The sequence below is a fragment of the Salarias fasciatus genome, chromosome 19 (assembly GCF_902148845.1).
Source record: "Salarias fasciatus chromosome 19, fSalaFa1.1, whole genome shotgun sequence".
Taxonomy (NCBI): Eukaryota; Metazoa; Chordata; class Actinopteri; order Blenniiformes; family Blenniidae; genus Salarias; species Salarias fasciatus.
Genome location: NC_043763.1, coordinates 10,396,099 through 10,420,067, shown reverse-complemented (window position 1 = coordinate 10,420,067; position 23,969 = coordinate 10,396,099). Strand labels below are relative to the sequence as shown.

Below are 23,969 nucleotides of genomic sequence, written 5' to 3'. Positions count from 1 at the left end.
CCGGGCTTTAAAACGTGACGGGGGGGGTGTTTGTTTATCCGTGCTTCGGAACCGAGATGTCCAAAAGCAAACAGTGCGAGGCGGTGAGGGTGGTGGTGCGATGCCGGCCCTTCAGCAGGAGAGAGGAGGCGACCGAGTGCGAAAACGTTCTGGAGATCGATGACAAACTGGGGCAGATCACCATCAGGAACCCGAAGGCGCCACCTGATGAGCCCATGAAAGTCTTCACGTTCGATTCCGTGTACGGCTGGGACTCGAAGCAGAGCGATATTTATGACGATGCCGTGAGACCCCTGGTGGAGTCCGTGCTCCAAGGCTTCAACGGGACCATATTCGCCTATGGGCAGACGGGGACAGGTAAAACATACACCATGCAAGGGGGGTGTAACGACCCAGAGAGGAGGGGGGTGATACCCAACTCTTTCCAGCACATTTTCACCCAAATATCCAGAACTCAGAATCAAAAATACCTGGTCAGATCCTCATACCTGGAGATCTACCAGGAGGAAATCAGGGATCTACTGTGCAAGGACAACAACAGGAAACTGGAACTTAAAGAAAGTCCAGACTTTGGCGTTTACGTCAAGGATCTGTCCTCTGTGGTGACCAAGAACGCCACTGAGATCGAACACGTGATGAACATAGGCAACCAGTCCAGGTCTGTGGGATTCACCAACATGAACGAACGGAGCTCCAGGTCTCATGCCATTTTTGTCATCACTGTGGAGTGCAGCGAAGCGGGGCCAGATGGCGAGGACCACATCCGTGTTGGGAAGCTTAACATGGTTGACCTGGCTGGCAGCGAGCGTCAGAGCAAGACGGGCGCCAAGGGGAAGCGTCTGAAGGAAGCTGCCAAAATCAATCTGTCCCTGTCAGCGCTGGGGAACGTCATTTCGGCTCTGGTGGATGGGAAAAGCACCCATGTGCCCTACAGAGACTCCAAGCTGACCCGCCTGCTTCAGGACTCCCTCGGAGGCAACGCAAAGACCGTGATGATCGCAACGGTGGGGCCTTCTCACAAGAACTTCGACGAAACCTTGGCCACCCTGAGGTACGCCAGCAGGACCAAGAAAATAAAGAACAAACCTCGGATTAATGAAGACCCCAAAGATGCCCTGCTGAGGGAGTTCCAGGAGGAGATCGCACGCTTGAAAGCTCAGCTGGAGGAGCGACTGACGCTTGCAAAAGAGAGGAGGAGGAAGAGGAACAGCAAGAGACTGAGCAAGTGTCTGGCCGGTCTGGAAGAGGAGTTCCTCAGAGAGAAGGATGCAGATGTGTGGAAGACGGCTGCAGAAGAGCCAGAGGTGAAGCTTCGCGTGAGAGACGGAGGTGACGCCCCAAAGTTAAAGCACCTGAACGAAAACAGGAAAAGTTTAGAGGACATGCAGTGGGATCAAGATGCTTTGGAGAAAATCATTGAAAAATATAAGGTACATTCCGGAATCAGCATGGCGTCTGATGAAACGACACAGCATAGAACAAAAGAAATTTGCATCAATAATTTATTTTGTCTTTGTTCACAGGCTATGGAGAGCAAACTGTTAGTCGGGGGAAAGACCATAATTGATCACACGAATGAACAACAAAAGATGCTGGAGCTGAAGAGACAAGAAATTGCAGAACAAGTAATTGATAAACAACATTCAAGTACATTTAACAGTGCTCCTGATGCAATCCTGTGTTTGTGTAATATTTTGTAAAAGGTAGACATATTTTTGGGGGGTCTGAACTCTCACATGAAGACTTTCTGACAAACTATTCATCATTAGGGATGCAGTTTTTGATTTCAGCTAATTTGTTGTGATCTGCAGATAAGAAGAGAGCGAGAGATTCAGCAGCAAATGATGTTACAAGATGAAGAAACCTTAGAAATGAAAGAGACGTTCTCCTCCCTGCAGCAGGAGGTCGAACACAAGACAAAGAAGCTGAAGAGGGTGAGCGATGACTCACCCATTTTGCAAAAGCAATTACACATTATTTGATCATATCATCTCATTTGCAGTGAAGAATCCCTCATACTCAAGAGATGTCAGGGGAAACCATATCGGTGGTGGATTCAGGCTTCTCTGGACAGAATTTGAATTTTTGTGGTGTTTTAAGAAGCTACTTTTCTAATTCTCTTGACTTTTCTGACTCTTAAAGTGAAGTTGAACTGATTTAACTTGATTAAATTATCCAGTCAGCTGACAACAAATAATACAAGTATTTTCCCTTCCTGTCCTGTAGTTTTATGCCAAACTGCAGCTGTTGAAGGGAGAGATGAGAGACATCATTGATGAACATGTGACAGCCAGACAGGAGCTTGAACAGACACAGAATGAACTCACCAGAGAGCTCAAGTACAAGTAAGTTAAACACAGAGATATGTTCTGCCTTTTGTTTTGAATATTCCGTTTCAGCCTAATTATGTTAAAATGCAGTCGATACAGCTTGTTTTCATTCATACACATAACATTACTGCATACTGTTCACTTAATATACCACAAAATGTGTTTTACAGTATAAATGTTCTGTTTTATGAGTGTGTGTTGAGACTGTCAAAATCAAATTTACATATCAGCACTGCAAAAAGTCCAAATCTGAGCAAGTTTTTTCAACTTGTTTTGAGTGAAAATGTCTAATTTTACTTGATTTAAGATAAATTTCCTTAAATTTTATATTTGATCAAGATAAAAAAGCCTTGATTTAAGTGAAAATTGTCTGAAATCAAGAAAATTTTTTGCTTGTTCTATTGGCAGATTTTTTTTTCTTAAATTAAGAAATTTTTACTTGAAATTAGTAAAAAAAAAATCTGCCAATAGAACAAGCAAAACATTTTCTTGATTTCAGGCAATTTTCTCTTAAATCAAGCCTTTTTTATCTTGACCAAATATAAAATTTAAGGAAATGTATCTTAAATCAAGTAAAATTAGACATTTTCACTCAAAACAAGTTGAAAAAACTTGCTCAGATTTGGACTTTTTGCAGTGAGAAAAAAACACAATAACACACTTTCTACAATCTGGAGCACACCTCTGAACTTTGAAAATGATGTCTGTGGAGTGATCCATGAATCACACAATTGACAGGATCGTTCTTTTCTTTTAGCAGTTTAACTGTCTTCACGATTGTTGGTAGCCTTGCACAATCAGGCTTGCAATATGTTTCTCCGTCTGGATTTCATTAAAAGTCTGCTTGCATGGGTTCAAGAAAGTGTAAATGATATTGTGATGTAACATACAGGATAAAAACCTGTTAATTCCTCGGGTCTAATCCATTTTATTTGCAGTGTTGATACAGTTTTGTGGGCTTTTGTTGCACATTGCAGGTATCTCCTGATAGAGAATTTTATACCTCCTGAGGAAAAGAACAAGATAATGCACAGGCTCCAGTTTGACGGTGAGGAGGACCAGTGGAGACTCCAGCCTGTCCTTCCATCAGAGAGGTCAGTCAACGGATTTATCACTGCTACGTTACTCAACCCTCTTTTCTCATAAACAAACACCCCTGAATCACACACTGTATGCCGTATTAACAGTCGACTGCATGAAATGTTTCACTGATGCAGTAAAATACCTGTTTTCAAACCATCTGTTAGCTGAATGGAGGATAATGCTATCTGTCAGGCTGGAAATAAGGGCTGTAAGTGGAGGGTTTTGATGTGTAATCATCGTAGCTCTGGACTCACATTGTACACCTGCTGCACCTGCAGATTCACCTATGAGCACTTCACATTCTGGAAAACAGGAGTAGAAAGCAGATGCATACATCAATAATATCGCTTACAGGAGTCAGTAAAAATAATTATCACATTAATGTGATACTGTGACTCATATAAACCATGCTAATGGCAATTTTGTCTTATATGATTGACATTACAATGTCTTGTAAATCCTCTACATTATATTCTGCAGCACGAGTATTACTCGTGCTCCTCATAGAAAAACACACATCAGATCTTCATCACATCCCCCCCAGACTCAGGCTGGTTCATTATTTATAAATAACAACCTCAATCCATCTAGTCAAGGTTTCATATATTGGTCTTCTACAGGTTTGTGTCTCACCCAGTACAGCCCAGTGAAGAACTATTTAACTAGATATTTAGCCATGTCTTTTTTTTTTCCCCAGTGCGCCCACTCAGGTCAAGAGAAGGCCTCTCTCTGCAGTGGGATACAAGAGACCAATCAGCCAACATGCGCAGATGGCTGTTGCCACGGCGACGTGTACCGGGGCTCCGTTTAGATACCAGGTCTGTGGTTGACTTTCACAAGGACAGTCGGCGGAAATAACAGATAAAAAAAATTAAGCGAAGTGGTGGTGATTTTGTCCCGTGCCAATCATCGCTGTCAGTCTTCTTCACTAAAGAACGACAGGGAGGCTTGTAGCCATGGGAGCGATTCACGAGTTTTACCATCATTTTTCACTGAACAGTCAGTGTAAAGTTACCATGAACATCCTGTGTGATGCTTCAAATAAAAACAGCTCAAATATTGCACATAAATCTGCATGTACAAGGCTTTATTCCCAGTAATCCAGCAATGTAGTCAATAGAAACATTTTTTATTTTATTTTTACAAGCCTGCTAGCCAAAAATTCCAGAAGAGATTCCATTATTGGTTGATGGCTCATGAATAAAGGAAGGTTGTTTTAGCCATTTCAACTTTACATGATCATTAAATACAGTGATGATCAAAAAAAATTCATAAAATAAAATTAGCCATAATGATTCCGATACATCTTTGTGGTGGAAGTGTTCAGTCACAGTTTGGCCCTCTGGAAATGAGGATGGGATTTTTGTGGCTCTCACAATGATCGAAGCTGGCCATCTACTACTTTTGTGCAAATAAGTCATATTATAGGGAAGTCTTTCTTATGTTGTACTGAGTATTTATACAAGAGATATAGATTTTAAAATGAGAAATTCTGAAATATGAGGGATTTCATTGAGTTTCTCAATTCCTAATTGATTCTATCAGATATAGAAATGGCGTTTAATCATGTTTTCAACACAACTCTCATGACAACTTTCAACAAGTATTTACTGCTACATGTAAGGTAATGACAGATAAGTTTTGAAAGATGTGTTGAAAAACAAAATTAATATATTATCATGTAAGGATGCTGCTATGCCTGTGATTTCACTGTCATGTGTTCACACAGGCGGAGAACATCATGCTGTTGGAGTTAGATATGTCTCCACCAACCATGTTCACCTTAAACCTTAATGGCTCCCACCTGGAGAGGGCTTTTTCTCCCAGAGTGCTGCGCGATCTCCTGGCTACGGTCCCCCTGAGAGAGAGGACCGCTGGAGCTTCACGGGTCAGGAAATCCCAGTCCTGGTAAGAGAAACATCACCTTGGTATGGCATTAACATTTCCTTTGAAATTGTGAAAAATTACACCAAGTTTTTGATATTTTCATTAAATCGATCAGCTCTTTGTGTGATACATAGCTGTAAACCATTTCTGCTGATTTCACGCAGGTATCAGGCGCCACAAGCGGCATCTGTCACATCATCGGCATCATCCACCACTCTGGCATCAGGACCTCAGAGCCTCTGTTCCTCTCAGAGACAAAGACCATCCTCAGCTGCCTATCTTCCACCAGGAGATCCAGTTCAGCCAAGTCCTTGATTTGTGTTCATGCACCGCTGCTGTATGGCTGCTGGCTGTAGTTTAAAGTGGCACCAGTGACTCCTGTTCAGTTCAGAGCTGTGGGTTGGAGTTGGGTGGGGAATATGCTTGTTTTCTATTTATAGATTTCATTTTTGTTTTGAAAAGCAGCTTCCACAAAATTTCAAGTAGAGATAGCATTAATTGAATGTACACTGAACAAAGGGGTAAACTCAGCATTTTTATTATTATGTCAGATTTGAATGCACTTGTGAATGTAAATTTCTCTTCAAAAGTGAATAATGTAAAGTTCAGGCATCACCTCACGTGTCAAGTCTGGAGTTAACTCCATTATTGAAAAAAAAATCAAAGAGTTAAGTGTTTTACATGCTGCCTTTAAAATCTTGTTTGGTGTTTCTAAGGTAATTACACTGATCTTTCACAGTTTGATTTGAAGATATTTGACTTTTTGCTTCTTGCACTGTTGTACCCAAAAAGCACAGAAAAAAACTTTCAGGTTTCAAAGTCACATTAAGAAGGGAAGTTAATTTAGTAGAATACTTTAAATAGACATTTTTTCAGCTGAGTTCAAGATTTTTTCTTTAACCTTAAACCAGCTGTTTTCTCCAAAGCATCCCCAGGTTGTAAAATAAGACTCAGCCCCTCACTTATCCCTAACTGCCAAAACACACCAGGAGATCTTGCAAAGCCAAAAGTTTGGTCACAAACCCACTCCCACCAACATATACAAACACAGATATAAAGTGTGTTACTGTTGTTTCCTTTAGGGTTAGTTTTTTCCTGTCAACTCAACAACTCAGTCTGGGTTGTATGAGGCCCCTGAACTAAAGTGTTTTTGACACCCCTGATTTAGAGTCACCAATGAACCTCAAACTTATGTTTTTTTGAACTGTGGGCAAGAAGACTCAGACATGCACAGAGAGAATATGTAAACTTTAAATCGAAACGTCAGAAAAGCCAGACATTTTCCCGTGAGCAATTTTCCACTACAGCACAGTGCAGATTCTTATCTATATTATTTCTTAAAGTATTATTACAACTTTATTCTCCACAGTTTGACTTTATTTCCGGCATGTGGTTAGTTTGCCCTTTATTTCTGTATTTATTTTTTGGACATTTGAATAATGCAAAAAAGTAAATAATTTTCCTTTTCTAAATGTGGCCTAAATGCAAAAGTCGTGCCTAATGCATTTTATTTTCAGCTGTTTTGACCCAGTGGCAACAATTCTTCTTTTGGTTTTATTTTTTATGCAAATACACTTTAAAATTACCCTTTTTGCCAAATGTGTGCGTGTGCGTGTGTGCGTGTTGGGGGTGGGGGTAGGGGGGTGCTTGATGACTTGCTGCTTGCCAATGTACAATGTGAACCAAAAATGTGAAGAAAGCTTGCAGTGCTCTCTTGATTAGCTGCCTTATTTTTTTTCATGGTCGTGAACTTGTGCAAAGCCCATCTTGCTTGCATCGGAAAATAAACGAGCTGAAGTGAAATTGAGCTGCGTTCCGTGTTGCAGCCTTTTCTGAAAAACTCCTCGATCACGATTGCATTTGGACGGCGGCGTGAAATGCGCGCGCGGAGACCCGCAGACGTGACTTGACAGGTATTTATATACAGTAAGATGACGTCTCCGCCCGTCACGTGACTCTTTACAGTAAGTCCAACATGGCAGACGGAGTGGATCTTACGCGGTAACTAATGCAACATTTCAACTGAAGCGGACACATTTAACACTACTCCTCAAACAGGACGTCCACAATGAGGGAGAGACAGAAGAGGAAGAAGGGAAGGACGTGGGCCGAAGCCGCCAAAACGGTACAGCCGCGTGTTTCTTTTTTTTTTTTACCTGCCGTTTGTTTTGGTTGTTTTCCTTGAACGCTCCCACTTGTACAACTGTGTTTATGAGTTCATGACCTGCTGGGGAAGATGTTGCGTACAGCGCGCAGAGGCCTGTGCTCACGGTTTTGGAAGCTGTCACTTAGCCGCGTAGCTCTTCCTTCACCCCCCCGTTCCAAGCTTATAAATGCAGTAAATAACCAAGGCCAGCTATGTGCAGTCCAGACACGTCTGCACACCCGCCGCGGCTGTCCTGTTCGAAGTCCTGTAAAGTAACCGAGAAGGAGTCATGTTGGTTAGCGTTAGCTAGCTCTCCCCCCCCCCGCTAGCGCAACTCAGCCCGTCAACAAGTTTGTTTGGCACAGCCCGCAGGCAAAACACAACAAAACGTCTCAAGCTCGCTATAAACCGGTTGCCACTCATGTTGCCTGAATAATACATGAGATGACAAAGCGAGGACGCTGCATGTCAGCTTGTGGCGACAGGACTGAAGAAAGTTAGCATGTAGCATGAGAGCTAGCTGTCTGGCGTAGCATGCTAATGTGTACGATATGTCAAAACTCCCACCGACAGCCTCATGTCTTCATGGTCTGTCGCTCGCGTGGACATCTGTTGTCAAGTGATGCATTCGTTTTACTAAATCACTTTCTGTCCGCACTTTACTGACATGACGTGGCTAACTGGGTTATAATAATTTATAAGTTTGCAAATCAAGCGTACGATGCAAGAACATGAAACAGCGATTAAATAATCCACATCATGTCGAGCTCAAATGAAAGCAAGATAACCTGATCTCTTTTTATAGATGACAGTATTATGTATTTGTTTTACTATTATACAGTGGTATGATTCTGCTGACATGGTTTTTTACATGTGAAGTTTGTGAGAGCTCCCTACATTACTTGTTCAGGTCAAAACATATGGCAGGGCTTCTTACAGTGACCGTATCCCAACCACATGTGAAAGTTAGAGCTCAGGAGTGAACCACCTGGTACTTATTACCAGCATTGCTGGGAGGCATTCGGTGCAGATATTGGAGCAGATTCATGCAGTCGTGGGGGAGCCACACACATCATTATGTGGTAATTTGTCACATTGGCCAGAAATGTGCAGCAGTGGTTAGCACTGTCACATCACCAGGCTGGTATGGGAGCTTTCTTCAAATGTTGGGTTTTTTTTTTCCCCTCTGTTTGTTTATTGTAGCCAACCAAAATGGGGAAAAACAAATCAGCAAAGGGAAACACATGAAAATAAATGAAATACATCAGAAAGTGTCATGTGAAATGAAACTACAAGATCATATGGAAAAGTGTAGGCTGAATGCATCCCTTCTCACTTTAGTTACAAACTTAATCTTTCACGCATAAGAAATGTGCACAGGGCTGCACGTTGTCTGCTCATCTATTAAACACAACATGAATTTAGCCAGTTGTGCAAAAAACACGTGTACTGGCTCACACAGGCTTTTTAGGTTAATTGTTCACTACATTGTCAGGTGCACAGTTTTTAGTATTCTGCAACACAACCTGAATCCCCACTTCAATGACCAACTTATGTGCCTTACCATGGAGTTTTTATGTTCTGTACATGCATGTATTTCCTACAGGTCGACCAGTTTCCTAATGAAGCTACGCTCCTAGCTATGCCTAATCATCGCTGGTATAGACTCCAGCTTTGACTTTTATATGGATAAAGTAGCAATCGAAATGATACTTTGTCTTTAATGCTGCTGAAGTATCATCAAGGTAATACTTTTATCTTAAGATTCAGTGTGCACTTTTTAAATAACCTTTATTTTATTGTTTTAGGTTTTGGAGAAGTATCCTAATACACCCATGAGCCATAAAGAGATCTTGCAGGTGATCCAAAGAGAAAGGCTTAAGGAAATAAGGTAAACATGTTTGTGGTCTCGCAACTTTTACGACTGCAAATACCTTTCACACAGGACACATTTTAATGAGAGAGGCAACATACACCCCCCCCCCCCCCCCCCTTCAGTTCTCAGTTGCTCACATCGTGTACTCTTTTGTTTACATAGTCACAAATATTTGACTGATAATGATTGTTTCATTTCTTTTTGTTTCATTGTCTCTGTTCTCATCCAGAAGGTAAGGAAAAGCTAGCCACCCAACCCTTTACTTTAACAAACTCACTGCAACGCTATTTTGTTTGGAACAACCTTTTGCATGTTATTAACAATAACATGTCCTCGGTTCAGTTGCATAAAAACTCCTATAGACTCGTATACGTCCACAAAAATTGCACTTTCCTAGTATTTTCCATGAGTGTGATCTCCTGAGGTATGACAGCCAGTGGAAAGAATGAACATGTGTTAAGTGATTGTTTCTTTCACTTGGTGAGTTTCATTGCTCACAGTTTGCCTCAGGTGCTGTGAGTTGCATGTTAGAGTGAGTAAACTGGGTCCAATGGTCCAATACGAGATGCCAAAGAATTATTTTGCTCACAGCTGGATTATTTTTTTTTGTGCATGGGATGAATTTCTTGAGAGCAGTCTGAGATTCTTTGCCTATGATCATCAGAGGAGTTTTAGATTAAATTTATGCAACTGATTCCTTATAAAACACAAAGTAAATTTCCTCCTGACTCCATGCAGATGTGCCTCTGACCTAAACTCACACACGTCTTCCCGATGCATGTTAGCAGTGCCTCTCCAGATATCGGACCAGCCTTTACCCCTCCTGTGTCTTTTTTTCCCTCCAGCTGTCTTAATTTATTGGGGAGCAGATGTGTAATTTACGTTTTTCTCTCATGATCCAGTGGAACCTCGCCGCTGGCATGCCTGAATGCGATGCTGCACACAAATTCTCGTGGTGAAGAGGGAATCTTTTATAAAGTTCCTGGCAGGATGGGAGTCTATACATTAAAGGTTAGTTTGACAGTATGCATCACTTAGCCTGTAATCAAAGAGATCAAATGGACTAACTTCAGTCAAAAAATAAATGAAAAAAGCCTTTCCTAAGCTGAGTTTTTTGGCACATGAACATAGGGGGATAGGTAGGCTCTCAGTATATATGCCAGATTCTCAAAAGAAAAATATATTTTATCACATAATGCATGCTGTGAGTGAAGGGTGTGTGTGGGTGTGTTTGTGTGATGTGGTTGAATACCCCATAGGGAGTTATTTTTCTGGTTTATCTCTGCTTGGCTACTTCTCCCGCTCTGTAATATAGTGTATTCATTGTATTTTTTTTTCCCCTGCAGAAGGGCATCTCAGACGTGGTGAAAGAGCTATCGGATGAGGGCTCCGAGGAGAGCAGCGATAATCTCTCTGACTCCCGAAGCACAGAAAACAACGGCGCTGCCATCACTCAGGAGGGCAGGAGAGGGAGGTGGATGCGAAGAGGTATTTTTGCACAGGAAACATCTTTATTAATACCAGTTCATACTTCACCACATAACTCAGTGTGACTTCTTCAGGCAAGGTTTATGGATCGCAGTAGACAGATGTGCCTCTGTTGCTCTTTTCATTATCTTTGCTCAGTTTTATCAGAGGGCACAATTCGCTGAATAAACTGTGAAGCGCCACTATCAGAATGTGTAGTTGTAATCAGTGCATAGTTCTGGTCATGTGTGGCGTATGTTCAATCTGTGTGGCTTTTAAACCTGAACTTAATTACACTGCTTGTCTTTCGACTGATATGTTTCTTATACATCATCTGATGTCTGATTGGCCCCCAAACCGTCTACATCACAGTAAAACAACCCCAAACATCCTGCGTGTGTTTAGTAGGAACAACTTTCAACATAAAGAAGAGCTAAGAAGTCCTTGAAGCCTTAATCTTAAAATAGCCAAGTGTGTCTGGGTTTCCATTTGTGCTTCTTGTTTATAGAATCTGTGCATTCTTGTGACACTTTATTCACTTGAATAGACTCTACAAACCATCAAACCTTGATAAACTCATCAGCTGCCATCTGCAAGGACGACCACACTTTTCTCTGTTTGCAATATGCTGTTATGAGTCTCAGCCATTGTTGTTGTTTGACGACAGTCAGCGGTTACCATGACAGCAGGTAGACAAAACATCGACTCCTTCAAGTTTCCTGCACACTTCCTTACTATTTGCATGTAATCTGCCGCACAGCTAGTTCTGCAGTAGTCATGAAGCACAACATGGATTCATAGCTTTTATCGGTTTTAACCTCGTCTGTTCGCTCTGTGGGTCAAGTTAATGACAGAAATGGTTTTTCAATGACACGGAGCAGATCAGTGCTGTCTTTGTGATCTACTGGCTGATTATGATTATGACATTGAAGATCCCCGTTCTCAGAAAACCTCTGAAAGTTGCTTCAAAACTGTGCAAATGTACTGAGACAAGCTGATGCTGCACTGAATCAAAGGCTCAAACCCAATATGGATCTCTTGTCTGTTAATTCACTTGGTGGTTTGCATTAAGTGATTAAAATAATTAATACACACATTTTGAAGGAACTCTTGCATTTTTTTCTCCCTCATATTACCTTTTTTTTTTTTTTTTTAAACAATATTATACGTTTAAAAGATTAATCGTTATTTTTCTGGCTTCATTTAGACAGGAATAAAAATGTTCAATCTCATTAGTTGTCTCTTATTTTTCCTGACATATGCTGAATGGCTACCTCGTTGCATCATGTCAAAATGTGTTCACGCCCTTTCTCAGCTGTTGCAAGTTGCTGCAGAAACACAGGAAGCCAGCTGAAGTAGCTGTAAACAAGAGAAGCTTGTGGAAAGTGGCTTAACCACAAGCATAAAGATTAAAACTTCTCATCATAGCCTGTTACCTGGAATACACTGAGCGACAAACATGGTCGTAGCGAAAGGTGGGTTTCTGTCTTTCCCGGTAATTGTCAATAGAAAGGCTGCAGGCGGCACATAACGGTCACATCACAGCAGTCCGCACGCTTTTGCGTTCATCCACAGGGTTAAAGTGCTGCTTTATTGCGAATAACACACACCTGATTGTGCCTGATTGCAAATTTCAAAAAATGAGCCTTTCATCAAGCGCCAATTATTTTGTTTTTCTTTGACTGGGCTCTCGCTGACTCTAATTATTTCTCTTTCTCACTTGAATATTTTAAGTGACTGTTTAAACAGGAAACTGTATTTTCTCATCGTGACCCGTGACTACTTCCTTATTATGCGCAAGTTAGAAACTGCCAAGCAAATAACCTTGGTGCACAGCTGAGTAGGAGGACTTGGACGCAGTTTATTTTTGAAATAATCAATGCAAAGAAGCACAAAGTCAAATGCAAATGAGATGTTACTGAAGAAGAAACAAGTAAAACTGCTATGTTGTGTGGGGAAGCTAGAAAAGAGAGAAAAAGACGAGTGGCTGTGAACAGGATTTCCAGTAATATTATATTTTACCAGGGCAATGTAATCTGTTCTTTTGTGTGTGAAATTGGTTTCAGTTTCATCACAACAATAGCTCGATGTTACAAAGTCTGCACACCGCCCTCAGGAAATGTATATTGAAACATCTGTTTTGTCTTCTTTTGCTTTTGTGTGCCGTAGTTCCCTCCAAGCTGCAATCACAGCCGTCGTCTCCTCAGCCTCGCTGCTCGTCGCCGTCTGTCCCCACCAGTAAGATCATCTCTCCCTCTCAGAAACACAGCAAGAAAGCACTGAAACAGGTACTGGAAACAATCTCTGTATTTCCTCCTGTCTTAAATTTACATGCATTATAATAGCTGTGTAGTTGAGACATCACTGTTTGTACGTGGACTCATTTTAGATGCAACACGAACTCCTGCCACTCCCTAGTGCTGTAAAAAAAATCCTGTCCTCCTCTACCTGCAGCATTAGCATGCAAATGCATGGCATAGTTGTTCCTCGATAGATAACCTGACCATGGGGTTTTTAGAGGAGACTTTCTGAGCTAAAAGATAATGCCAGCATCAACAACCAAGTTCTTTCTTTTAGGTTTTACTGAATATGAACCTATTTGCTCTTTCTGCGTCTTTACAATACATATTTAAACGTTTACACTGCCGATGTTTCAGCATACATTCCTTACTGATTTTTTTAAATTTGTTTTTTAATGTCTGACATCTTATTGTGATTGTTTAAACACTGAGGCATTAAAATGTTGATAATGTGTTTTGAGGTATTAATATTGTCATAATAGACCAACGTTTCTCTTTTGGCTGCTTTGCCTCCTTTGTGTTCCATTTAATTAGATTTCATTTGATTGCACAGATTGTAATTCACTCCATCTGTGCTGGTGAGGAATTCGCAGCTCCAAAGGACCAGTTTGTATTTTGGTCGAAGGTACCACTACAGGATATTGATTTTGCTCAAATATTAGACTATTATACAGCCAGATCGACTTTTTATGTGTTTTACTTCCTCAGTAAAACACTCAGTGGGATTTTTTTCTGTATTATTTTCCTTGATTTGTCGAAATTGTGTTGGTGCAGTGATCATAGAGTTGATTTATGCCTGGGTTATGCAATCTATGTTATATTGCTGCACTGTTATTTAGTTGTTATTTAACCGTGCAAGTGGCCTCAGAGGAGCATTCGCAGGCAAACAGAGGGTTACGCGTATTCACTCGCTCTTTTTTTTTCTCATGCCGCTGGCATTGTTCCCTCCTTATTTTGCTTGTTTTGAAGGCCTTGAAGCAGCAGCAGCAGAGAAATCAGCGCAGACAAGGGGGGATGCCAACAGCCTCCAGCCCGAGACTCCTTCTGAAGACCATCAAAGATATGGCAGATAACATTACAACAAAAACTGGTAGGTGGCAACTATTGCGTGAGAAATCACTTCTCAGTGTTTCTATGATGTTTTTACAAGGTTTATCTCTTTTTAGCTCAGAGAACTGAGAGCGGATTTCCTTCTGTTTAGATATTTTACAAGAGTTCATCGCATCGTGTTACGCGCCGCATTGTATCAGTGAATGTTGCTCCAGTATTGTTCGGTTATTTTTGGGCTCTCGTAGCTAGAGAACAACACGGGTTGTATCTTCAGCAGCCAAATGTGACTCATGTAATTGGCAACATGAATGTTGGAAACTGCAGCAGTCAGATGTCCGTCCTGCATTTATTCGGTTTTCCCTTCAGCTCTTCCTTCTCTGTTTTGAATAGATTTATGCCACCCGGTTGTACCCAGGAAGGTTCCCCAGAGATCCAGTCGGCTCAGCGCAGGTAAGTCAGACAGGAAATTGAATTTATTTAAGAACAAATTACATTATCCTACAATGTATTCGTTCTAAAAAAGACTTTCTGAGGGCGAGTTTAGGAGATTAACGCAGCGCATAGAGAGGGAAAAAGAGAAGAAAATGTTTTTATTAGACTGAATAAAAATATAAATGATAACTGCGATAATTGTTCACAGTTGTGCATCATTGTGTAGTTGAAGAAAATTGATGGTTATATGGCTCCATTCTTTGCTGATTTTATGTCATACACCAACATTTGTGCAAGGTTTGGTAAACAATCTCTAGATTTGAGAGTTAATTCGTGAAAATGCTGCCTCCAAAAACCAACTGTTTTTCGTCAAACCTAAACGATCCCATTGTTTGCTGTTGCAGGGCAGATAAAAAGAACCAAGTGTAACATCGATGTGGAGACACCGGACTCTATTCTGGTTAACACCAACCTGCGAGCCCTCATCAACAAGCACACCTTCTCTGTGTTGCCTCCGGAGTGCCAACAGAGGCTGCTCAAACTGCTGCCCGAGGTCGACCGCCAGGTGGAGTAAAACTTAAAAAATATATACTGTGAAAATAAAGTTACTTCACTCATCCTTTAGTATGTTGAGCTTTTTTTTTTTTCTTCTCCATTTTCTGTAGACACTGTTATTCTTTGTCACCTGTACTGCTGCACATTTTACATAAAGATTGCAAAGCAGAAGCGAACGTACCGATGCACTGATGATGATTGTGAGGACGTTAGTCATAACATGGTGTCTCTTCTCCGCAGGCTTGCTTGGACGGCCTTCTGAAGGTCACCAGCTCCGCCTTAAACAATGAGTTCTTCACATCAGCAGCTCAGTCGTGGAAGGAGAGACTGGCTGAGGGTCAGTTCAGCAGCTTCTCCGTGATAACAGCATTTATCTCGTCATGACATTCAGTGCAACTGACATATTGTATTTCATGAAAAATGTATACCATCTTCCCTCGCAGGAGAATTTACTCCGGAGCTGCAGCTTCGAATGCGTCAAGAAATCGAAAAGGAAAAGAAAGTTGAGCTGTGGAAGGAGGCTTTCTTTGAGAACTATTATGGGGAAAAGTAGGTTCGAACATCTGTTTCAATTTCAGCTAATTTATTCTTTTACTCTTGTGACTCAGTTGTATTAAAAAAAAAAAAATGGCAGTGTAGATTACTTTGAATTAGTTTCAGAACTGCAATTTCATTAACATTTGGAGTGTTTGGATTCTTGAAGATGACATGACCATCATGTGTAATAACTCATTCCTAAAAAAAAAAGGTTTTACTTATGTTAATATGAGTGTTGATAATTTCAACATTGAAATGAATTAAACTAATCAACGCTAATCTAAATCGCGATCAGAAAACCTTCGACTAATGGATGTACGTCTTTGTCTTTACCTCTGCTCTCCTTCCTCTCTGCGAAGTTCGGGGCTCAGCTATGAGGAATCCAAAGAGCTGACAAAGGCTGATGTGAATCTGGAGTCTGCCCGGCCCCAGTCTGTCGCTCAAGCAGCGGAGGAAACCAAGTGCAACAAGGACGGCCGCCGGACCGACGTGGCCGCGAAAGACACGAAGCCAACGCAGACACCGTCCCAGCAGCCTCCGAAGGCGCCGCCTGGCCCCGCCACGGAGCCCATGAAGACACGGCGTGCTCAGTACGCTGAGGATCGCAAGTTGAGCACGATGGCGCAGTCCGGACACACACCTGCAGGAAGAACGCCAGAGGCTGAGAGGCACACTGAGAAAGCCTCAACGTGTCCGCTGCCTGAAAAGGAGCAGAAGGAGCAAGTGAAGGAGGATAAAGCTGAGCCTCCTCCTCCGCCTGTGAAGGAAAGCCCTCCACCAAAGACCGCTTCCGATCCGAAAGAAGACCAGCCGACGTCTGCGGCCAAACCTGCTGCGGACAACGGAGAAGCTGTGTCTGAGCCCAGTGGACCTTCATCACCGCCGAAAAGGAAGTCTGTCAGTGAGACGGAGGGCGAGCTGACGCCGGAGAAGAGACCCCGCATGTCCTCTGTTTCCTCCGTGTCTTCAGTCTCCTCGGTCTCACCCTCACCGTCATCCATCTCCAGCCCCGCCACGCCAAGTCCGACAACCAATCAGAGGGTTCCACCGCTCAAGGTAAGAAAACTTGCAGAAAACTGGTCTGGTTGAATCTACAGCAGTTTGAATGTGAATAAGAAAATAGTAGAGTGAAGTCTGTGCTTATTTCTCAAACACTCTTTAACTTCATGAACATATTTTTGTCACAATGCAGATCCCAGTGTCACGGATTCTTCCCATTCCTGTATCGCCGAGTCAAGTCTCACCAAGGACTCCCCTCCCGACTCCTCTCAGCAGTCCGGGCCGTACTGGTGCTCGAACGCTGGCTGACATCAAAGCCAAAGCCCAGTTTGCCCGGGCGCAACGGGCCGCAGCGGCGGCGATATCGTCTGCGCTGAAAGGGGCAGTGGCAGGCCCCGGGCCAGGGGGAGGCAGCGGTGAGCACCCACGTCCGTCTCCCAGTCCCACCTCGACATCCCCTCAGGCTCTAGCTAGGATACCAGTCACCAGCAGTAACAGCAGCACGCCTGCTCCATCCTCAGGGGGCTCTCTTGGTCACCTCAGCCCCAACCAGTCTCAGACATGCTACACGAGCAAAGCTGAGGACAAACAGAGAGTTCATCCCGCTGGACTCGTTGGCATCCAGAAGAGTTCCACTGGTTCGGCTCACCTTTCATCCGTGCCTGCTCCAAAGGAGCAGGAAACCCCATCGACCGCTGGGTCATCCGGCAGAGTTAGCTCCTGCATCCCAGCAAACAACCCGCTGGTCACTCAGCTGCTGCAGGGCAAAGAGGTTCCGCTGGAGCAGATCCTCCCGAAACCGCTCGCCAAGGTAGAAGTCAAGATGTCGACCGTGCCCCCCAGTTGTAAAGGGAAGACGTCCCATTCCGCCCTGCACAGAGCCGACAGGCCGACGTCCCAGCAGGTCCCGGCAGCGGGACGGGTCGCGGTTCTCTCAGAATACGCAAAACATCACAGGGAACTCCCTGACAAGGAGACTCAGGAGCAAATCCTTCAGGCTCTCATGCAGAGGAAAGCCCAGCAGAGCCAGCCTTTCGGATGCGTCGGGCCTCAACCGCCGCAGTACAAGATGCAGCAGCTGATGCACTCCGAGGAACGTCAGGACCAATCGAGAATTTCCGTCGGCTTCTTGGGTAGAAAGAGGATGCCCAGGCCTGCCATGACGGGGCATTACCTGCTCAATGTGTCCACGTACGGGAGGGGGCCGGAGAGCAGAAGACTGCATCTGTCCCTCATCCCAAACACATCCGTGTCCAGTTTGAAAAAAGAAAGCACAGAGGGAGACGAGATGGCTAAAGAAGACGACGCAACCCGGAAGGTTTGCTCATCTGTCTCTGCAGTGAAGGTAGAACATCAAGGACTCGCAGTCACAAAGTCTGAAGAAACGGGAAGCTTTCCGAATTGCTCCGGCATTAAGACCGAGTCTGGATCAGAGGATAATGCAGCCGGGGAAGACGGAAGCGCCAGCTCAACAGCCAAAGACAGCGGCTCTCTCTCTCAGCCACACCGCAGGCACCTCCAACTCTGCAATAGCAATCAAGGAAACTCCGAGCCATATCTCAGCCACGCGGATCCCGGCCACCAGCGGTCCACTGCCTTTCATTCCCAGCGGACGCTCGATAATCAGGAACCCGCGGCGGCGCCGCCGCGCTTCGGCGCCGCCATCAGCATGTCCGTACCTCAGACTCTGAACCACAGCACTGCCGTCACCGGCTCTTCCACGCCCTCGACGGAGACGGACGGCAGCGGCGGCGTCCACGGAAGCGTCATGTCTTTCTCGGTAACCGTCACCACCATACCCGCCGGCCACGCGCTGGACCACGGCAGCCAGGGCGAGCCGTCGCCCGACCAGTCGTTCATGGAGGGCTCCAACATGGAGGACGTCCAGTCCAAATGCTACTGCCGCCTCAAGGCCATGATCATGTGCAAAGGGTGCGGCGCCTTTTGCCACGACGACTGTATCGGCCCCTCGAAACTGTGCGTGTCGTGTTTAGTGGTACGATGATACGGAAGCGATACTTTTCGGCTTGTGTTTAATCGAGGCACAAATCAGGCACAGGTCATTTCGATTCAGCACAGGATGACGATCAGCCGCGCTCCAGACTTAGCAAACGGCATCAGGTCGAAGTTCGGAAAAGCAAGAACTCACACTGGACGGTCTTGTTTTTCAACCAGCGCTTAGGAGAGGCTGTGCTGTGCAGTTGTGTAATAGAAATGCCAATCCGTTTTCAATCAGATCAGTAGTCTGTCAGATAGGCGAGGAATCTAAAATCTGGCAAAGTTTGCACTCTGTTAGATTAGTGTGATATATTTTTTTAAACATTTAAATGTGTGTGTGTGTGTGCGTGTAGTTTTTAAAAAAGAAAAAAGGAGGGAAATGAATGTTATTTTTTTAGAACATAATGACTGTTGTGCTTTAGACTGACACTTTTTATTGTTGGGCCTAATCAGTTCTGGTTTCAAGGCAAAAAAAAAAAACGGAGCGCTAATGATAATCATTGGTTGTAGAGTACCTCCTATTTGGCTTTTATGCACACGTGGCAGGGAAGTGCAACTTACCGTAACTATTTTATATGAAACTGTACATTTATTACCGAATACACTCAGATTTATCAACTAGAAAGAAGCTGTATAGTTTTAGAAAAAAAAATATTAAAAGATTTTTTTGAATGATAACTTTATATATCTATATAAAATAATGTACTCCTGAGGATTGCACATCACATCGTTTTCGAACTAACAGTTACAAGAGGAAACACTTGAAAACCATCTGGATATGACATTGTGACTGTGTACAGCACTTAAATTTATACATTTGGGGAAAAAAAAGAAGAATCATCTTTATATAAAAGGCCTTTCTGTTCACTTCAGCAGACATGAGATCTTTTACATTTCTAGTGAAGATCCTGCCACTTCCTACTGTGTAAACCTGCAGTTTCTCCCTCAGAAAGCTGGTTTTTGTAGATATCTGACCTCCGGTGAAGGGAGGTTTTCCATGTTTCTGTGTGTATAGATCGATCAGCAGTGGAAAACAGTTAAAAAAAAAAAACAACAACAAAACACTCAAGGCAAATGGAGAAAAAGAAAACCTAATTTCTCACTGTACATATTTGCTCATTTATGGTATTTGCCTAGATGTAGAAGTTATCGTTCTCTTATTTGTGCAGCACATCTTGCTTGAGCATATCTGGTTTTATTACGAAATAATTTTATTGTGGAAACGGAACTAGAGAGATACTTTACTAAATGCTACGCTAATCATAGATTGATTTGGCACGGCATGCGAAATGATGTGGAGGTACAAATGTCGTCAGGAGAGTGCAACACTTCCCTTAGAAAAACGAAAGAGGCGCTCCTTTATTACTGTGACGCGAGAACAGCTCAAGATTTCACTGTGCTGTGTTGATATGTGCATTAATGTGTGCATGTGACGCACGGCACACTGTTGTATTGACGCAACGGGAGCGCTCAACGTGTGTTAAGTAGATGAAGGCCAGTTTGAAGTGTTGCCTCAACTATTTTCTTGACTAGTTACAAAAAAAAAACCAAAAAAAAACAAAAAAACAAATGTATAAGATATATTTTGGATTCTCCTGGAGGTGCAAAACAGGCCTGTTTTATAGCAATTAATTTCCAAGGTAAATATGCCAAAGTCACCTTAAAGAAAACAAAAAAATAATCAAAAGTTGTTTTTATTGTCTTGACTAGTTAAAGTAATATATTTTAATTAATATATTTTAATATAAAATATCTATTTGCTAATTGTTTTGACAAATCAACAGGGTATTTACTATAATAATATATTGGCTGTCCATCTTTCCTATAATTTGTGTGCAGTCTGGGCAGACCACCATCTGGAATAATGACTTTTTAATTGAAACTGCCCAGGTATCCGATAATCTGTGTGGACCAGGTTTTCCTACAATCAGCTGGTCTTTTTTCTTTTTTTTTCTTCCATGATGTCTGTTTATCCTTTTAGAAGTCAAAATGTTGTTATTCAGACAATATAATTCTTTGAAGCACCATTTCTAAGCTGGTGGCTTATTCTAAATTTCTTCTTCGATGCGTTAGTTCATAAATTGAGGGGGGATTTTGTTTTTAAGCCTGAGGATCTAGAATTTAAAAGAGTGTCCACATATTTAGCATAGACGTTTCACCGAAACTGGCTTACCAGAGTCTGATTTTGTTAGCACAAATATTATTCCCCTGGAAACGTTTAGGTTTTGTTTGTTTGAATGTGATGTTAGAATGCTGTATTTACTCATGTATAGCTGGGGACTGGATTGCACTATAAATACATGAATAAACAGACAAAAAAAAACAAAAAACAACTAAACATTGAATCACAAACAACCCGTAAGGCAGCTGAAATCTCTGTTAGAGCCAACAGTAACAGTCAGCAGTCCCCATTCATTTTATACTGAAGTTGCCTCTTGGTGTGTGCGTTTAAAAGAGCAGTTCATCGAGGATTGTCTCGGGGAGGCGTCGCATGGACGGTCACCACCGTTTTTTTTTTTTTTTTTTTAATGTCATTTGGCACTAGGTGTATTTGTTTAATATGTCTGTGTCATTCTGTCTCCATTTAAACTCTGGGTGAATGTAATATAGTAATCAGCACTTGTAAACAAAGTGTATTTTATCAGACGTTATAGACTATTATGAATAAATAATGGAAAGTAATGAAAGCATGCCTTTTTCTTTTCTTTTTTTTTTACAATCACAAATGGCGTATGTTTAATTGCAGCACTACGAATCCTACAGTGTTATGGAAACTGCATTATGCAGCTTTAGTGGGTGGATTTAATAAATACATTTGAAAGCATAATGACACCAGCACCTTGAAAATGGTTTAGAAATATCTTTTAATTCAACTTAACTTCTTCAAGTGTGTAAAAGTCAAAGCAGCAGTGAAAATCTTCCAGGGTGCATTAAGTTCTTTGTTACTTTATCCTCCTTTTATTTTTCAGTAAAGTATCTCTTCCTCCTTTGAGCTTTTGAAACTCTTCTCTCTTCACAAACATAAACCTAGTGTCTCCCAGAAGTCATATTTAGACTTATTTCTATGTAAATAATGCATCACATAGTTGCGGAAATTCAAAATTTACTCACAACCGGAAAGGCATTCATCCAGATTAGAGACTTTTGATGGTACAAATTGTTAATTGTGGTTATTCAGTGCTGATTAGCAGATTTTATTTGATTAAAAAAGAATTTCACATTAGGGTGCTCATATTTTTTGAACTTTCAAAGTCTTGGAAATATCCTTTAATCACACTGTGGGATTAAAATGTTACACTCCCAGGTATTTTGATGAGCTCCCCTTCAAAGGCTTAAGAGGGTCTCATTAAGATTTTTCAAATGTGAATTTATCTGCTTCTCATCCTTGGAGGCTTTTTTTCTTCTTACATGTTATTTCCTTTGATCGCAAAATATTTGATTGATGTTGTGATGTGTTGTAAAAGGTGAAAACATCCCTAAAGATCTTAGGTAACATCTGGCCTGAAAGGGAATTTTTTTTTTTTTTTTTTTTACAGAACGGTGCTCCAGGGGTTAAAGTTTGAAAGGGAATATACAAAAGGGAACCGCAAGAATGAGTCATGAATCCCTGAATCTGTGAAAGCTTTTTTGCATCTGTCCTCCTGTTGGCCTTGGTTTTGTGAATGGACTGAGCTCCCATACATATGAATATGAGGTCTGTGGTCAACGCAAGCTCTGTGGACTTTTCAAGGATGGTCATCTTGTGCAACCAACAGCCGATAACAGCAACCTTAATGAGTCTGAATAATCTTGACTCTCATCAATCCCAGTTTGGAGGAAGAAATAGAGCTTTGATCAGTATTAAAGATTTAAAGGTTTAGTGTATTTATAAACCTGATCCTTTAGTTTTTGGTTGCAGGCACAGTATTAAGCTAAATCTCTCCGTATATTACGGTATATCAAAATAAATTCAAAGCCCACTCTGCACAGAAATTTTAAAATTACAGAAATGACGCTTGGACTTTATGATTTTTCTCTTTTAAAACAATAAACTAAACCTAAAAAAATGCTGATCAGCAGATTTGATGATTATTTTAAATAGCTTTTGGTGCATATGGTGTAATTTGTGCAGATATGAGTAGAATTATATACCAGGAGCAGATACTGATAAAATAATCAATAATGAAAAAGCTGAGTGTTTCAGTGTGTTGCTCGCTCACCCTTGAGGAAAACAAACTTCCAAATCCCTGATGCTAAGTTTAGGGCTGCCCTACAAACCTACATCATACCTGCAGGGCTCTCACGTGAGGTTGTCCAGGTGCATTGTGGGAAATGTAGGCCACTTTTTTTTTTTTTTTTTTTTTTAGAACTGCAGCCAGTAAAAGTGATGAAACCGTGACATCAGCTGTGACCTTTGTCTCCATCAGGTCTGTCTCCTCTGAATCTCTCCACCGAACTGAAGCCGAATTGATTTTAATTCAGCTTCAAGACATTTCATGTTTTTGTTTTGGATTTCAGTCCGTGATGCTGCAGGACATCGCTCAAAGCAGCAGCGGTTCACAATAAATAGTAGCGTTGCGCCTTTAACCAGCGTGCGTGCGCACATGCGTAAAGTGTAGTAAATGGCGCATGGCATCTCCGCGCCCGCCTGCGCGCTGCCGTCCTCTGCCGCTGGGTCGCTGGTGGTGCCGCGCCGCGCCGAGCCGAGCCGAGCCGAGCGGAGCGGGGCGCTCGTACGCTTCCGTGCGCGGCTACAACCGCAGTCGCCGAGGCTGAAGTCGTCGGGCGAGAAGAGACGCGGGAGAGAGGGGCTTTAAAGGACAGGATGACGGACGGTCCGAGCGGTTCCTCAGCGGCCGGACAGCTGTAACGTCGGCGGAGACGCGCGTGGATTTATCAAAGGTGAGAGTGCGCGACTGTGAATCACGGTGGGGGGGGGGGGGAGATATTTTACCCCCACCTCATCTCTGGGTTGTTCGCCACTGTACCACTCATCTTCCCAATCTGATGCTGCTGCTGCTGCTGCCGAGGATGAGGATGAGGATGATGATGATGATGCTGTAAACGCAACCTGCGTGATTTTGCTCCGGTAAAAGGCCAGCTCTCACTCAGCTTTGGAGACCCGTATGAGAATGTGAAGAGATGCAGGATTGCTATTGTTTGTTAAAACCAAAAAAAAAAAAAAAAAAAAAAAAAAAAAGCCATCACGACAAGAAATTCCCATTGCGGAAATAAGGTAAATATGCAGTTACAGCAGCAATATGGCTGCGTTTGTGCCGTGCCGTCGCTTCAGAAGTGTGTGTTTGGTTAAGTATTGCAGTGCCGCTCAG

General features: G+C 42.5%; 2 protein-coding genes across 4 annotated transcripts; both read left to right on the top strand.

Moving 5' to 3' along the window:
• Window positions 1–56: 56 nt before the first annotated feature.
• On the top strand, window positions 57–5,644 carry kif3cb (kinesin family member 3Cb). The gene is made up of 8 exons (XM_030116696.1): window positions 57–1,430; window positions 1,524–1,625; window positions 1,812–1,934; window positions 2,227–2,345; window positions 3,308–3,424; window positions 4,111–4,231; window positions 5,143–5,321; window positions 5,465–5,644. Exons 1-8 carry the CDS (start codon window positions 57–59, stop codon window positions 5,613–5,615), a joined length of 2,286 nt encoding a protein of 761 aa, XP_029972556.1. The 3' UTR covers window positions 5,616–5,644.
• A 1,621-nt stretch (window positions 5,645–7,265) lies between these two features.
• Window positions 7,266–21,342, top strand: asxl2 (ASXL transcriptional regulator 2). Of its 3 annotated transcripts, XM_030117154.1 has the most exons (13): window positions 7,266–7,425; window positions 9,255–9,337; window positions 9,552–9,554; window positions 10,225–10,333; window positions 10,669–10,810; window positions 12,959–13,077; window positions 14,059–14,179; window positions 14,530–14,589; window positions 14,976–15,136; window positions 15,367–15,463; window positions 15,570–15,675; window positions 16,023–16,719; window positions 16,856–21,342. In XM_030117154.1, the coding sequence occupies exons 1-13, from the start codon at window positions 7,369–7,371 to the stop codon at window positions 18,665–18,667; spliced, it is 3,567 nt and encodes a 1,188-aa protein (XP_029973014.1). In that variant the 5' UTR covers window positions 7,266–7,368; the 3' UTR covers window positions 18,668–21,342. The 3 variants fall into 3 exon arrangements, with proteins under 3 accessions (XP_029973014.1, XP_029973015.1, XP_029973016.1); XM_030117155.1 differs by lacking the exon at window positions 9,552–9,554; XM_030117156.1 differs by lacking the exons at window positions 7,266–7,425; window positions 9,255–9,337; window positions 9,552–9,554; window positions 10,225–10,333; window positions 10,669–10,810 and adding an exon at window positions 12,125–12,264.
• Window positions 21,343–23,969: the final 2,627 nt, after the last annotated feature.

Bases quoted from the DNA above. Each gene is read 5' to 3' on its own strand.
- kif3cb (XM_030116696.1), top strand. From the start codon at position 57: ATGTCCAAAAGCAAACAGTGCGAGGCGGTGAGGGTGGTGGTGCGATGC. The intron at 3,425-4,110 runs GTCAGTCAACGG...TTTTTTCCCCAG, and splicing joins CCTGTCCTTCCATCAGAGAG to TGCGCCCACTCAGGTCAAGA. The intron at 5,322-5,464 runs GTAAGAGAAACA...GATTTCACGCAG, and splicing joins GTCAGGAAATCCCAGTCCTG to GTATCAGGCGCCACAAGCGG.
- asxl2 (XM_030117154.1), top strand. From the start codon at position 7,369: ATGAGGGAGAGACAGAAGAGGAAGAAGGGAAGGACGTGGGCCGAAGCC. The intron at 15,137-15,366 runs GTGGAGTAAAAC...TCTTCTCCGCAG, and splicing joins TGCCCGAGGTCGACCGCCAG to GCTTGCTTGGACGGCCTTCT. The intron at 15,464-15,569 runs GTCAGTTCAGCA...CTTCCCTCGCAG, and splicing joins GAAGGAGAGACTGGCTGAGG to GAGAATTTACTCCGGAGCTG.